The sequence below is a fragment of the Gekko japonicus genome, unplaced genomic scaffold, assembly GCF_001447785.1.
Source record: "Gekko japonicus isolate JY-2015 unplaced genomic scaffold, Gekko_japonicus_V1.1 scaffold713, whole genome shotgun sequence".
Classification (NCBI taxonomy): Eukaryota; Metazoa; Chordata; class Lepidosauria; order Squamata; family Gekkonidae; genus Gekko; species Gekko japonicus.
In genome coordinates, this window is record NW_015172026.1 from 641,804 (window position 1) to 655,671 (window position 13,868).

Sequence of the window (13,868 nt, forward strand, 5' to 3'; positions counted from 1 at the left end):
CTGGGCTCATACTTTGTTTTCCTTCTTCAGACCAACGTGGCTACCCCACCCGAATCTCATTTCTGAAAGGCATCTTTGTTGCATCTTTTGGACCAGGTAGAGAAGGGATGCCTTGAGCGGGACAGGCCAGGCTAGCCCGATCCTGTCAGATCTTGGAAGCTAAGCAGGGTCAGCCCTGGTTAGTGTTTGGATGGGAGACCTCCGAGGAAGTCCAGGGCTGCGATGCAGAGGCAGGCAATGGCAACCCCCTCTGAACGTCTCTTTGTCCTGAAAGCCCTACGGGGTTGCCGTAGCTCAGCTGCGACTTGATGGCACTTTCCACCACCACCACCAGAGAAGGGACCGCAGCCCAGGGTATCCTGGCAGGATTGGCAAGGGTTTCGCACTCGGGAACACTGGCATAATTCTCACTGGAGAATGAGTGGCACACCCCCTTCCTGAATATTACAAGATAAAAGATAGCCCACGGGCTCAGGATACAGTTGTTCCATTTCCAACTAACACCCACATCCCCGACGCCTCTATGGTGTTCCTACATCTGCTGAAATTATGAGTACCTTCATCCTCAACTGAGGAAGAGCTTCATCGTCTGCTAAGCTCCCGGGTATCTGGTTTTGATGCTACCTATTGAGTACCACTTTTATTTCACCTTCCCTCCACGGTGTTCAGGTACACATGGCTCTTTCCTTCCCTCGCCTAAGGAACCTTTTTCTGTATGCTAAAAATAAGAACATAAGAACATAAGAGACGCCAATGTTGGATCAGGCCAAAGGCCCATCCAGTCCAACACTCTGTGTCACACAGTGGCCAGAAATACCAGATGCCATCAGGAGGTCCACCAGTGGGGCCAGGACATTAGAAGCCCTCCCACTGTTGACCCCCTCCCAAGCACCAGAAGACAGAGCATCACTTGCCCCAGAGCCCCTATCTATACCTTGTGGCTAATAGCCACTGATGGACCTCTGCTCCATATGCTTATCCAATTCCCTTTTGAAGCCGTCCATGCTTGTAGCCATCACCACTTCCTGTGGCAGTGAATTCCATGTGTTAATCACTCTTTGGGTGAAGAAGTACTTCCTTTTATCCGTTCTAACCCGACCGCTCTGCAGTTTCAAGGAGTGCCCACGAGTTCTTGTATTGTGAGAAAGGGAGAAAAGTACTTCTTTCTCTAACTGCTCTATCACATGCATTATCTTATAAACCTCAATCATGTCACCCCTCAGTCGTCGTTTCTCCAAGCTAAAGAGCCCTAAGCGCTTTAACCTTTCCTCATAGGGAAAGTGTTCCAACCCCTTTATCATTCAAAATTGCCTTTTCTGTTGGTTATGCTTGTAACCTATGCCAATAAAGGTCCTGACAACTAAGGAGCTTTCACGGCAGAAGAGGAATTTGAACCCAGGTCAAACTCCATTCCTGCACTCTAACCACTACATCACACTGGCTCTCTATAGTAGGTCAAGCTCAAACACAGAAACTAGACGCTCAACCAAAAAAGCTCTGTGCAGTTGAAGGGCAGTTGAAGGGCAGCCTTCGGAACTGTGTTTTCCTTACAGAGAGAATTTCCATGTGTGTGTGTGGGAACTGTGTACATAGTTGCACACTGAAGTTCTTGTGCATATTTGCAGCCTGCATCCGTTTCAATCTGTGCCTTTGTTGCAAAATATGACACCACATGAGGTTCGGTGGTTTATCTCACTAAGGGGAGAATGGTGAATGGTTAGGTATCAACACACTTCACATGCACTTTCTTGATAAATTTATAAACAATAGGAAGCTGCCCTATGTCAAGTCAGACAGCTGACCCACCCAGCTCAGTATCTCCTACTTTGATTGGCTGTAGCCCTCCCAAGGTCTCGGAGGGAAGAAAGTAGGTCCTGGGGAAAGACCCCACTAGAGATTGCCGGGAACTGAATCTGGGACCTCTTGGGACAGAACTCATGTGGTCTACCACCGTGCCACAGCCTTCTCAGTGCCTCTGAACATACGAAGTTGTCTTACACAGAGTCAGACCATCGGTCTGTCTTAATACTATCTGCTCAGGTTGCCAGAGACAAAGGTCTTTCCCAATGCCTGCCACCCAAGATCCCTTGACTGGAGATGCCAAAGTCAGAACCGGGGACTGTCTGCATGCAAAACAGGTGCTCTGCAACTGTGCTATGGCACTTCCCCAGTGCTTATCAATATAAAAACAGGACAGGCCAGCATCCTATCTAATTTCAAACCAAACCATAGAGTGTGGATTAATGGATCTGCAAAACAGATCAAAGGACAAATGTACCAGGTTTGCAGAATAATTTGAGAGCTAAGAAAAAAGCAAAACAACTACAGCGCACAGTGGGATCAAAACTACCCAGAATAATAGAAACAATGCCTCTAGCTTTAAGAAAAGAACGCCCACTGAGCTCTTGATGGCCATTTTGGATGTTGCTAGGTAACTACCACAATTTTGCTGAGACTTCCCAAGCTTTGTTTTCTGTAAAGCAAAGCCATGGTAGGCAGAAGCAGGGGGTGGACCTGGAGACTAAAACAGCCCCGGAAAGGGTCCCATCTCCATCCCCTGTCATGTCTACTGATGGAAGACTTGCTGATGGCAACCACTGGAAACTCACTGCTCACACCATTGGGCTAGGCCAGGGGTGGCCAAATGGTGGCTCGGGAGCCACATGTGGCTCTTTCACATATATTTTCTTTCTTCGTTACTTTCTCTCTTTCTTTCTGTCTCTCTTCCTTACTTCCTCCCCTTCCCTCCCCCATCTATTTGCTTTCTTTGTTTCTCCCTCTCCCCCCTTCCTTCCTCCCCGATCTATTTGCTTTCTTTCCACCTTTCTTTCTCTTTTTCTGTCTTCCTTCCTTCCCCCTCCCTCGCCATCTATTTGCTCTCTCACTCTCTCTCTCTCCACCTCTTTCATTCTTTCTTTCCACCTCTCTCTTTCTTGCTCTTAAACAAATATCATTAGCAAACAAATAAATATCACTGGATAAATAGATATCATTAGCAATATCTGTTTTTACCCCTCTTGTTTTTATTTTTGGTAGTCTCAATAAATGTAATATTTGTTCACCTCTTGCGGCTCTCAGACATTTATTCTATGTGGCTCTTATGTTAAGTAAGTTTGGCCACCCCTGGGCTAGGCTTTTTTCCTAAGGAAAGCTGCTAGGGGAGGGAAAGCAGAAGATGGGGCAGATAAAGATAGGCGGGCAGGACAGAAGACAGCAGGAAGAAGGGAAAGGCTATTGGGCCTGCCTAGGGAACGAAAGAGGAAATAGTGGGGGGAAGGGAAATCCTTGCAGCCCCCCCCCTATTTGCTCTGTTATAAATGGGTGGGAGTGGGGCTGAGACTGAAAGAACAGAGACCTGGCAAAAGCCAGCTACTGAGTTAATGGTAAAGGCAAGCTTAAGAATGGGCTTATCTTGGTTCACAGTTCAGCCTCTTTGGCACTTTTACCTCTCCCTTCCTCCAAGGAGCTCAGAGCAAACGGGTTGCACGTACAATCACCCTGGGAGGTAGGTTAGCTTGAGAGAAAGCAACTGGCCCCCAGTCACCCAATAAGGGTCATGGCTGAGTGGGGGTCTGAACCTGCATCTCTCAGGCTCTAATCAGACATTCTCTGAACTACTGCGTCACACACCCGACTTGTTCTCCACTCTTCATCAGCCTGCTCAGAGGATCTCCGTGCATGACCAGGGTTTGTGCAGATGCCCTGAGGTTTCCTCCCAACAGCAAGAGAGGCTTTACAAGAACTGAACCACAGCAGAACTCCAGCCCTCCCCAAAACAGAGAACTGCAACTCAGTTCATACTGCAAGTTAGAAACGACGTCTATACTCACCGCTATGGAATTTTGAAACAGCCAAAGGTGTGGCACGAAAGATTTCCACCCAGCCTCTCAAATGCTACCAAAATCTTGAAAAGGAAGTAATGCACTCTAAAAGCATATACTGCACAACCAAACAAAGCCCCTATTCAGGACGGTCTAACGGGAGGGTGCCTGCGCGGAAGTCCTTAAATTCAGAGTTGCATATGCCCCCCCCCCAAAAAAAACTGTTTCACCAGTAGTCCTGCAGGCCAAACTCCTCCCTAGAACTAATCTCAATCATGATCTGTAACCAAATTTGACAATAACCTCTTACAAAACCCAAGCCTGCCTTTGCCAAAGTTGATCTCTAACACAAACGCCTCCAGCACTATCTCAGCCATGTGACTTGAGACCAGCCACAGAAGCATTTGTGGCATCTATCGCTTGTGGGATCTGCGGGGCTGTTAGAATCAACTGGATTAGTGGAGAACTGAAATTCTTTACTGAAACGCAATCTGGGCCAGCTGTTTGGAGACTTCAACGCAGGAGCGTTGCGTGCCGGAGAGGGAAGACGAGGAGCATCTCGGAAGCTACTGGACAAAGAGGGCGAGAGGGTGGAGTAATCCCAAACACAGTCTTGTACCCTTTCTTTTAAAAAAGGATCTCCAAACTCTTGCCCAAATGAACATAAACAGATGCAACTGCCGAATACACAGTCAGACCATTAATCTACCTCGTCTAGCCCAGTGCGGTCAACTCTGATGGGCAATGGCCCATCGGAGTCTTTTCCAGATCCTTCAAATTGAGATGCCAACGACTAAACATGAAGCTCCCTTATCAGAACATTGGTACATCGAGGTCAGTACTGTCTGCCCAGCAGCAGCTTTGGGGTATTTCACATCACTCATTATTCTGATCCTTTCAACCGGAGATGCCTGGGATTGAACCAGGGACCTTCTGCATGCCACGTAAATGCTCTACCACTGAGCCATGGCCCCTCCCCCCAAAACTGGGATCTATGAGCTTTATGGGGGGAGGGGGGAGAGAGAGTTCAAGTTGTGTTTTGGCAATGTGGCTCCCACAAACAGTGTGTGGACCTTCACCGAGCATGCACATTCCTGAGGAACCCCCTAGATCAGTGGTGGCGAACCTATGGCATGGGTGCCAGAGGTGGCACTCAGAGCCCTCTCTGTGGGCACACGTGCCATCGCCCCAGCCAGGCCACCCAGACCATCATAAAAGTGTCGAATGCCAAATAATTTTAAGTAAATGAAAGCATTTGGGATTGCTTTCCTTACTTTCTTTGGATCATCTTAAGTTAATGTATGGGTTGTTTTTTCTAAAGTAAAACCTCAGTATTCAGGTTAAATTGCCGTGTTGGCACTTTGCGATAAATAAGTGGGTTTTGGGTCGCAGTTTGGGCACTCGGTCTCTAAAAGGTTCGCCATCACTGCCCTAGATGCTTCATACTTAAAGGAACACCGGCTACTTTGGATCAATGGCTGGTGGCAAGGCTGATGAAAAACAAGTGAAATGTCCCATTACTGCCACCACCACCCTATGAGGAAAAAGCGCTGCTCTTATTCTGAAGTCGGGCACAAGTGGTAATGTGAAACAGCAAATTTACCTGAAACTTCAGCCAGCGATTTTGCTATAGCATGAGGTATGGGAAGCTCAGGAGGAGGGGCCCGAGAAGATGCCCGGGGAACATCATGCATGCCAAAGCTAGCGGAGGCGGGAGACAATTTCACATCCACGGCCTGCTCGAGGCAGAGGGGCCTCTTCTCCAAGGCGGACTTCTGAGGGGGTGCAGGGGGCTCCGGCAACCTCTCGCCACACTGCCCTGGCTGCCTTGCCCCTGAAAGGGAGAACTTGCTTGGCTTCTCCACCTCTGCCTTCCTCCCTGCTTCTTTGAGGGCCCTGATGGTGAGGTGTTCCTGCTCAAAATCTTGAGTCCCCTTGGGCGGCGGCTGAAAGGGAGGAGCCAACACTTCGGATCTCGCTGCTCTTAGCTCTGCTTCAGAGAACGTTTCCACGGGGTCTTCGGGGGACTCGCTCCCCTTGGATTTCAAGCACTCCTTCATAAAGTCCATAAAACTCTCGTCGTTAGGTGCACCTGGACGGGCAGCCGCTTTGACACTGTCAAAAGCTGGGGTTCCTTTGGGGGAAACGTTTTCGATTCTGGGCTGTTTCCCAAAAAAGCCCTGCTCACGACCACCCACATCCTGAACCTCTTTACCAGGTAAGCTCGGATTAGACCGTTTAGGGAACTGTGGTGCGCCAACTGAGCTTCCTCCAAAAACATCGGCTTTGTTCTGGATGGTCTCAAAGTCATCGATAAATCCCCAACTGCCCTCCGGAGTCTTAGACAGCTTTTCGGCTCCTTGGCCGGGCTTACGGGGCTCGCCTGATCCATTTTCCTTTTTGACAGAGGCCGTTGGTGCGGAGGTTGGCCTCCGAGGCTGCCCACTGCTCTCTGTGCCCTTCTCCCCTCGGAAGGCTGAATCTGCCACAATGTCCTCAATGACAGTGTCGTCTGACTCACCAGAGCTGTCGCCGTCAGCAGTTTCAGGCGAGCCTGGATTTGGCCAACGGACATCAGTCTTCAGTTCCACTACAGGGGCGACTTTCACCGCTGCTGTTTCTCCATTCATCCGTTTTTGAGGCGGCTGCTTTCCCAAGTCTGAAGGGGTTGTTTCTTTTTGATGGGCATTGATCTTGAGAGGCTGGTAAGGGGCGGAAGTTCTACCCGCTTCAGCCTTGCCTGCGCCGCTGGCTCCCTCTTTGGTAAGCGGCGCTCGGTGCTCTGAGCTCAGCGAATTGGCAGTCTTCTCCTCGAGATCTTTCGGAATCAAGTCCCAGCTCATCATCTCGCTCGTGAAGTTGTGCATCTCACGGACACATTTGGACACTTCCTCCAGTGCTGCCGTCGTGCCCGAAGACTGGCGTGACAGTCCGGGCCCTGGTGGAATTCTGCCCCCACCGCGAGGTTTGGCCCGAAACTCGCAAACGCTATCTTCTGGGATGTCTGTGAGCAGCTCCCGTTCACTGTGCATGACCCAGTTGCTACCAATGTCACTGGAGTTGCTGGCGAGGGCATCTTTGAACTCTTTATCAAACTCCAATTTGTCAGCAATGACTTCAAAAGGCGATTCAGGGGAATCTTTGTCCACAACAGCATCACCGGGGGCTGCAGGGCAGGAGGAGAAGGAGGAAGGAGAATATATGACTCTTGTCGGCAATTGTTCAGGTCCTTCTTGTGGGTTGGCTGATACAGTAAATTTGGATTCTCCACCCAAGGCCTGTTGTTTGGGTTGGTCCTGGCTGTTCAGATCAGCTGTACCGCCTGGGTTGACTTCTCCCACAGAGTTATCACGCCCCAGAGAGCCATTCTGACTCACTGGCTCATAATTATGAGCTTTGGATCCAACTGAGAATAAGGGTTCCTCCGGGCCAGGGGATCCAACAGAAGCTGCCTCTATTCCCGAATCTTCACTGGTCCCACTGAAACAGCTCCATCGCTTGCCGTCATTGAATTCTTCTGCATTGAAGGGCGTTGGCTTACCACTCACTTCCCTCTGGTTCTCTGAACGTGTCAAGTGAGACGCTTGGAAGTCTGCTGACGGAAAGCATCCGGGAGAAGGGGGGCTCACAGCTTTGGAGGGCAATTTTTCTGTCAGAGGATGAGGTGTTGTCCCTTCTTGAGGGTCCAGAGTAGAGAAAGGGAGAGATGCACACAGTAGCTGTTACAGATTTCACACAGTGAAGCAGGCAGCATGCTCTTAGAACTAGAGGGGACGACAAGACTCCAAAACACCAGCATTGGCGAACATGCATGGGACCATCACCCAAAGGACAGGGAAGCCACTTCACAAGGGAGCTGCCATCCACATGAACATAAAGCCACCAATGGTCGAGTTTCATAGCACATGGGGGCGCTGAAGCCAGCAAAAAAAAAATGATCAAGTGTGCAAAAGAACTTGGCATGCTGGGTAGGTGAACAGAAGCTATCTCGTCAGTGCATTTGAATGTCTGTGAGGATCTGTGAGTGCCGGTGCAACCTAGTCCTACTGAAATGGCCTCGCTCAAATCGGACGGGATCTCTGAGCAAACAACAGAAGCCTTGGCAAACTGCAAAGGTAATCAAAATATGGCACACTCCGCCACAGTACGATACGATACCACAATGGCCTGTTCTAGCCCACAGTCCTTCAATGGTACAGAACAGTCTTGCACACCTTGCTACAACCCCACAAGGAGGCCAACCAGGTAACTGGATGCTGAGTGATTCTGTTACCCAGAGAGCCTGTTCTTGATGTCTGGGCAACAGGAAACATACAACGAAGAGCTGGAAAGGCAGGTTCTTCCACTATCATCCCTTAAGTTACCAGGATTGCATTTACACCATGGAGGAATTCTGGGAGCCTCTCCTCAAAAACGGGACTGTGGTTGTGAAAGGAACTGAAGGTGCATTGCCCCAAAGCGATCTGCCCACACATCTGAGTAAACGGAACTGGAGTCACTCAGCGGAATTTCCTTCTAAATTACTTGATGCTGAAACACCATGGGAAAGTAAAGCTGTCTTTTGGCCAAAGAGTGCTACTATAGCCAGAGGGTGTAATCCACAAAGGGACTTCTCAGGAACAACTGAGGTCTGGACTAAGAGTTGAGGCTTGCAGTGAATTACCAAAATGCCAACTTGTGTGTTACTTGAGCTAAGCAGAGATGATGCGTGGGGAGGATAATGTCTTATTATTGAGGGGCTCAATCGCTTGTTCGGCCATCTCTTTCAGCAACCCATTTTTCATTGTGCGCACGCAAACTTCCAAAACATGGAAATTCTGTTCTGACCTGGAAATAGGTCTCACAGATATCAGTGAGTAGAAACGTTCACTGTCACCACAACTATAGAGCAAGAAACTCAAGATGCCCAATACAGAGGCAATGCAGGTGAAAAACGTACCACTAGCTCTCTTGGATAAGACATCAACTTTGCACAATCTGTTGACAGCGGGCTGACTTTGAAAATGCCACCACAATAGAAGGGTAATAAGGTTTCTGAGATGTCCTATATTACATGGAGCCATGGGAACACAGCATACACACATGGCACTTCCAAACATTTTACAAGTGTTCTTTGCCGAATCTGGGAATGGATGCCTTCTGTGGAATGGGTACAGGCAGAGCGTGGACAGAGATTCATGTTGGAATGCCACCAGTCCACAACTCTGCTTTCCCGAGACATTTCTGCCTAAGATCAAACACACATCTGTGGGAGCTCACTGCCTCCAATGCCCAAGCCAGCACATCTGAAGGCCAGTTCCAAAACTCAACCTGAGGAAGGCCTTCAGGGCTCCAGGGAAACGCGCCAATCTCTCAGCAGAGAATCTGTTTGCAAAGCAACTTTTCAAAGCCTCTCCATGATACCTTTCACTCTGGTCTGAGTGGGAGTGAAAATACGTATATTCCACCGAGCAGCACGTGCTTTAAATTATTAAGGCTTTTCAAGCTGGTGGCTTTGGCGGAATAGGTCTCTCCTTGGTGGTATTTAAATGCTGCTATCAGGAGGAAAAGGGCGAGGTTTCTGAGATAGAGTACGTGCTTCGCATGTAGGAGGACCCATGTCTAAGCCCGGGTGTCTACAAATAAAGAACATCAAGTAGTGGGGATGAGTCATAGCCAGTGTTCCCTCTAAGCTGAGTTAGTGTGAGCTAGCTCACAGTTTTTTAGCCTCTGGCTCAAACATTTTTGTCTTCGCTCGGGAAGGATGGCTCCAGAGCAAAACTAATTTATGCGGTAGCCAAATCGCTTGTTCACAGCTTTCACACCAGTAGCTTACAAAGTAGAATTTTTGCTCACAAGACTTCACAGCTTAGAGGGAGCATTGGTTGCTAGTCAGGGCAGACCAATAGATGGACTCACCATAAAAATCACCTACACAACTTGAGAGGACTCCTAGTGGCAGAGCACCCGTTCTGCACACAGAAGACCCTGCTTCAACTCTGGTTAGAGGATTGTAGGGAACAGTTCGGGGGAAACCCAAGTCCTTGGAGAGCTACAGCTATGCAAAGGATACAACACTGGACTATACGGACCCAGGGGTGGACTGACCTGCTAAAACAGCCTAGAAACAAGCTGAAAAGCCCCACAGGAACTGCCCAGGTTGGACCCAGTCGGCTGCAACCAGCATAGCCTCACCCATTACCACCTGGGTCAGAGCCAAGTGGGCCCTGTGCTGGTGCTGGAGGTTCTGGGGCACAGTGACGCTTGCTTCTGGCCCCTGGCAGCCCTCCAGGAACTTTCCCAGTGGGTTAAAGGGCCAATCCACCTTGAATGAGATCAGCAGCTTGACAGCACCAGGCAGCTTCATACTTTAGAAGACTTCTAAAGAGCAGAAAGGTCTCTCGGGACTATCCCTTATTCCAGGGCTCCCCAACCTCTTTGAGCCTGTGGACAGATTTGGAACTCTGACACAGCATGGCGGGTGTGGCAACAAAATGGCTGCCGTGGGAGGCGGAGCCAGTCACAAAATATCTGCCAGAGCTTATCTTCAGTCACAGGGTGAAGATCCTTGTGCTGTGGTGGCAGCTGCTGCCAAAAAAGCATTAAAAAAAAAATCTTCATGGGCAATCTTATCACCAATAGCCAATCAGAAGCCTTAGTGGGCAAAAGACCTACCTGGCCCCACCCACTTAAAAAAACACTTGGCGGGCACCAGAAAAAGGTGTCAGTGGGTACCACGGTGCCCACAGGCCCATGTTGGGGACCCCTGCCTTATACAGTTTAGAAAAGGAGGCTCCCGTTATCTGCAACAACACACCATCGCCAACCGTAAGATCCAGCCCGTGACAAAGTGAAATGGAGACGAACTAGCAAGACCTGATGGCACACAACATTCTGACCTTCATTCTCACTCTGAAGCTCTGCCTTCTGGAAGCAGAGTCGGTCTCATCAAATACGAAACCAAAGCTAATTAAAGTCTGCAAATGGTTCCAATCCCACTGATGCACCTATTCCCCTATGGGTAAGGTGTTTTTTCCCCTAATACACACGCTTCAATACATTGTATGTATAATCTCAGTGCCTAACATTAATAGAGGCAGCTGAACTGTTCTCAGAAGCACATTTCTAGTGCTCAACTCTTCTAAAAAGGAAAGGCCTACGGTGTGAGAAGGGCTAGTTAGAGCAACGGCTTCCCAACTGGGCTCACAGGAACTCTACAGATTCATGGGAACTTGGAAACAATTAATTGGAAAAAATATTAATCAGACTTGCCTGAAAGACACACATGAAGCTGCACCTATACTGAATCAGACCCTTGCTCCATTCAGGTCAGTATAGTCTACTCAAACCAGCACCTACTCTCCAAGGTCTCAGGCAGAGGTCTTCCATATCACATAACACCTGACCCCTTTAACTGGAGATGCCAGGGACTGAACCCAGAACCTTCTGCGTGTGAAGCAGATGCTGTACCCCTGAGGCCGGCATCTCCCCCCTGACTGCCTGCGCCTACCACTATCAATCTCAAGCAACCCCCACCCTAGTGGGAGAATGGGCACATCCCAGGCCCTGTGGGTGCCGCACTACCAACCACTACAATGCAGCACCCACAGGTTCCTCAGAAAGCACATCAGGTTGGAAAGGGTCATGGACAGCAAGAAGCTTCAAAAATATGGCATTCAAACTCTCATCCAAGCCTCAAAAGCTAGAAAAAAAGCCTGGAAAGCCCTGGATAAAAAATAAAATAAAAACGGGAAGGGGGAAGTTTTGCTGCCAGACTTAACCTTCCACCATTTTCCCCAACAAGCTGTCAAGACGAGCCCAACGTAGAGCTTAGGATATGGGGACCAGGGAGTTCTTTCCCATCGTCACTGAGCCTCCAAAATGTGTGGGGTGGGAGGGTGAGATTTTCACATGGGGGGGGCAACATGAAGAGGGTGCTAAGCATATTGTCTGGACCCTTCAGCAGTCTGCTGGCGTTCTCGCTTTTCATCAATGCCACCCCCAAACCTCTAGTGGAAAACTATTCAGAACTGGTTTTGTGCTCTTGTCGCTCCAGTACAGCCAGTGAAACAGACAAAGGTGAGACTCAAGGGAGAAGGACACCGCGTGCAAAAGCAGCCGCAACAGCACGTGATATAGCCACAGCATCAAAGATAAGAAGTTAGCCATCGCTCTGCAGCCAAGCTGGGTCTTGAGGGAACTTTTAAAGTAGTGGAGGGGGGAAGAATATAAGAAAAATGTCTTTCCCCACCCAAAAAAAGGCTGTAACTGGTTTCCTGCAATTTGTCCTGAATGTTCTTCATTTTTAAAAAGCTTTCCTATTCCGGAAAACTTAGTGCATTTCCAAAGGCAAGAAAGCAGCTATGGCTGTTAGCCATCATAGCTAAATTGAGCTTCCGTGTTCAGAGGCAGTGTACCTCACAGTGCTCCCTCCAAGCTGAGTTAGTGTGAGCTAGCTCACAGTTTCTTAGCTTCCGGCTCACACATTTTTGCCTTAGCTGAGGAAGGATGGGCTCCAGAGCAAACTAATTTATGCGGTAGTCAAATCGCCCTCTCACAACTTTAATGCCAGCAGCTCACAAAGTAGAAATTTTGCTCACAAGACTCCATGGCTTAGAGGGAGCATTGCCTTTGAACACTGGACAGTAGGGAGAAACAGTAAGGGATGGCTCTCCATTTCCTGCTCATGGGCTACTGCTTCTGGCTACTCCACGCTGGAGCAGATGGGAACCTCTGATCTGATCCAGAAGGGCAGTTCTTGCATCCTTACCCAAGCAAGGTGGGCAAGGTGCACATGGAAGTTCACACTATCACACTGCCCTAGGTTTCAGGGCGGATTAAATGGAGCAAAGCGGTGCTAATTAATCTGGAATAAACACCCTTATACTTTTGATGCTCCAAAGGTTTCGGCAACCATTTGTTTATGGATTGACAGAACTAAACCCTTTGGGCTGGATCCTACAGGTGCACAACTGGCAGTTTTGTGATGGCAGAACTTTGCCTGCCTTCCCCTTCTCACAATGCAAGCAGGGTGTGTGTGAGTACAGTGAAGAGGAAAAATTAGCAGAGACCTCCCTTAATCTTACTTGTGTGCCAGCAGAAAGCTTGGTGGAGGAAGTGCTGTCCACGGGGCCCTCTGGCTGCTGGGAGGACGGGAAGGTGGGGAAAGATTTGCCAGTGCCTTCTGCTTGTGCAGTCTGCCAACTGCATGTTTATCTTGCCTGGTCTCGTCAGGTTCTCAGGGCGGGGTGCATGGCTCTCCCTTCCATTTTAATCTTGCGATGGCTCCGTGAGGCCGATAAGGCTGAGTTGGGTCTGACAGATTGGGGTGTCTAACTCATTTATTACGAGGGCCAGATCTGACATAAATGTCACTTTGTTGGGCCGGGCCATGTGTGTTAACACAAAGTACGCTCTGGTACTTTGCGTTACATTTTATGGCACGCATGGTCCGGCCTGACAAAGTGACATTTATGTCAGACCCGGCCCTCGTAACAAATGAGTTCGACACCCCTGGATTGAACCCTTCACCACACTGGATCCAAAGCATGGCTTCTAGTACACTTGGAGGCATGAAGAGCTAGGAGACGTTAAATCCTTCTCTGAGCCGTTTTGCCTGAGCTCTGTGAACTAGACCTCATAAGGCCAGGCACACACACAACGGAGCCTCAGAGTAGACACAGCACTACTCTGTTCTGACAGCTGTTCACTCAGAAACACTTGCATGGCCCAGTATCAGACTGGCTTATTTGGTGTAGTGGTTAAGTGCGCAGACTCTAATCTGGGAGAACCGGGTCTGATTCCCCACTCCTTCACTTGCACCTGGCTGGATGACCTTGGGCAAGCCATAGTTCTCTCAGAGCTATTCTCTCAAGGACAGTTCTGGAAAGAGCTCTCTCAGGCCCATCTACCTCACAGGGTGCCTGTTGTGGGGAGGGGAAGGAGTTTGTAAGACGCTCCGAGACTCCGTTGGGAAGTGAAGGGCGGGGCATAAATCCAATCTCCTTCTTCTTAACAGCAGTAACTAGTCCACTGCCCGCAGGATACCCCTTGTGACATAGTGTTCAT

At 49.2% G+C, this 13,868-nt stretch overlaps 2 protein-coding genes across 3 annotated transcripts in view; both read right to left on the minus strand.

Moving 5' to 3' along the window:
* The window catches only part of LOC107118255 (reticulon-3-like), a 51,262-nt gene that overhangs the window by 17,776 nt on the left and 19,618 nt on the right, over window positions 1–13,868 (minus strand). The window contains exon 1 of one of the 2 annotated variants that reach the window (XM_015420563.1): window positions 5,425–6,117. The exons of the other annotated variant lie outside the window; for it this stretch is intronic. Coding sequence (XP_015276049.1) covers window positions 5,425–5,890 — 466 coding nt within the window. The 5' untranslated portion in view covers window positions 5,891–6,117. Of the gene's footprint in view, window positions 1–5,424; window positions 6,118–13,868 lie in introns of those variants that run through there. 2 annotated transcript variants of the gene reach the window in all.
* Window positions 5,904–10,167, minus strand: LOC107118243 (reticulon-3-like). The gene is made up of 3 exons (XM_015420545.1): window positions 9,996–10,167; window positions 6,057–7,497; window positions 5,904–5,913 (listed from the first exon to the last, which is right to left on the minus strand). Exons 1-3 carry the CDS (start codon window positions 10,165–10,167, stop codon window positions 5,904–5,906), a joined length of 1,623 nt encoding a protein of 540 aa, XP_015276031.1.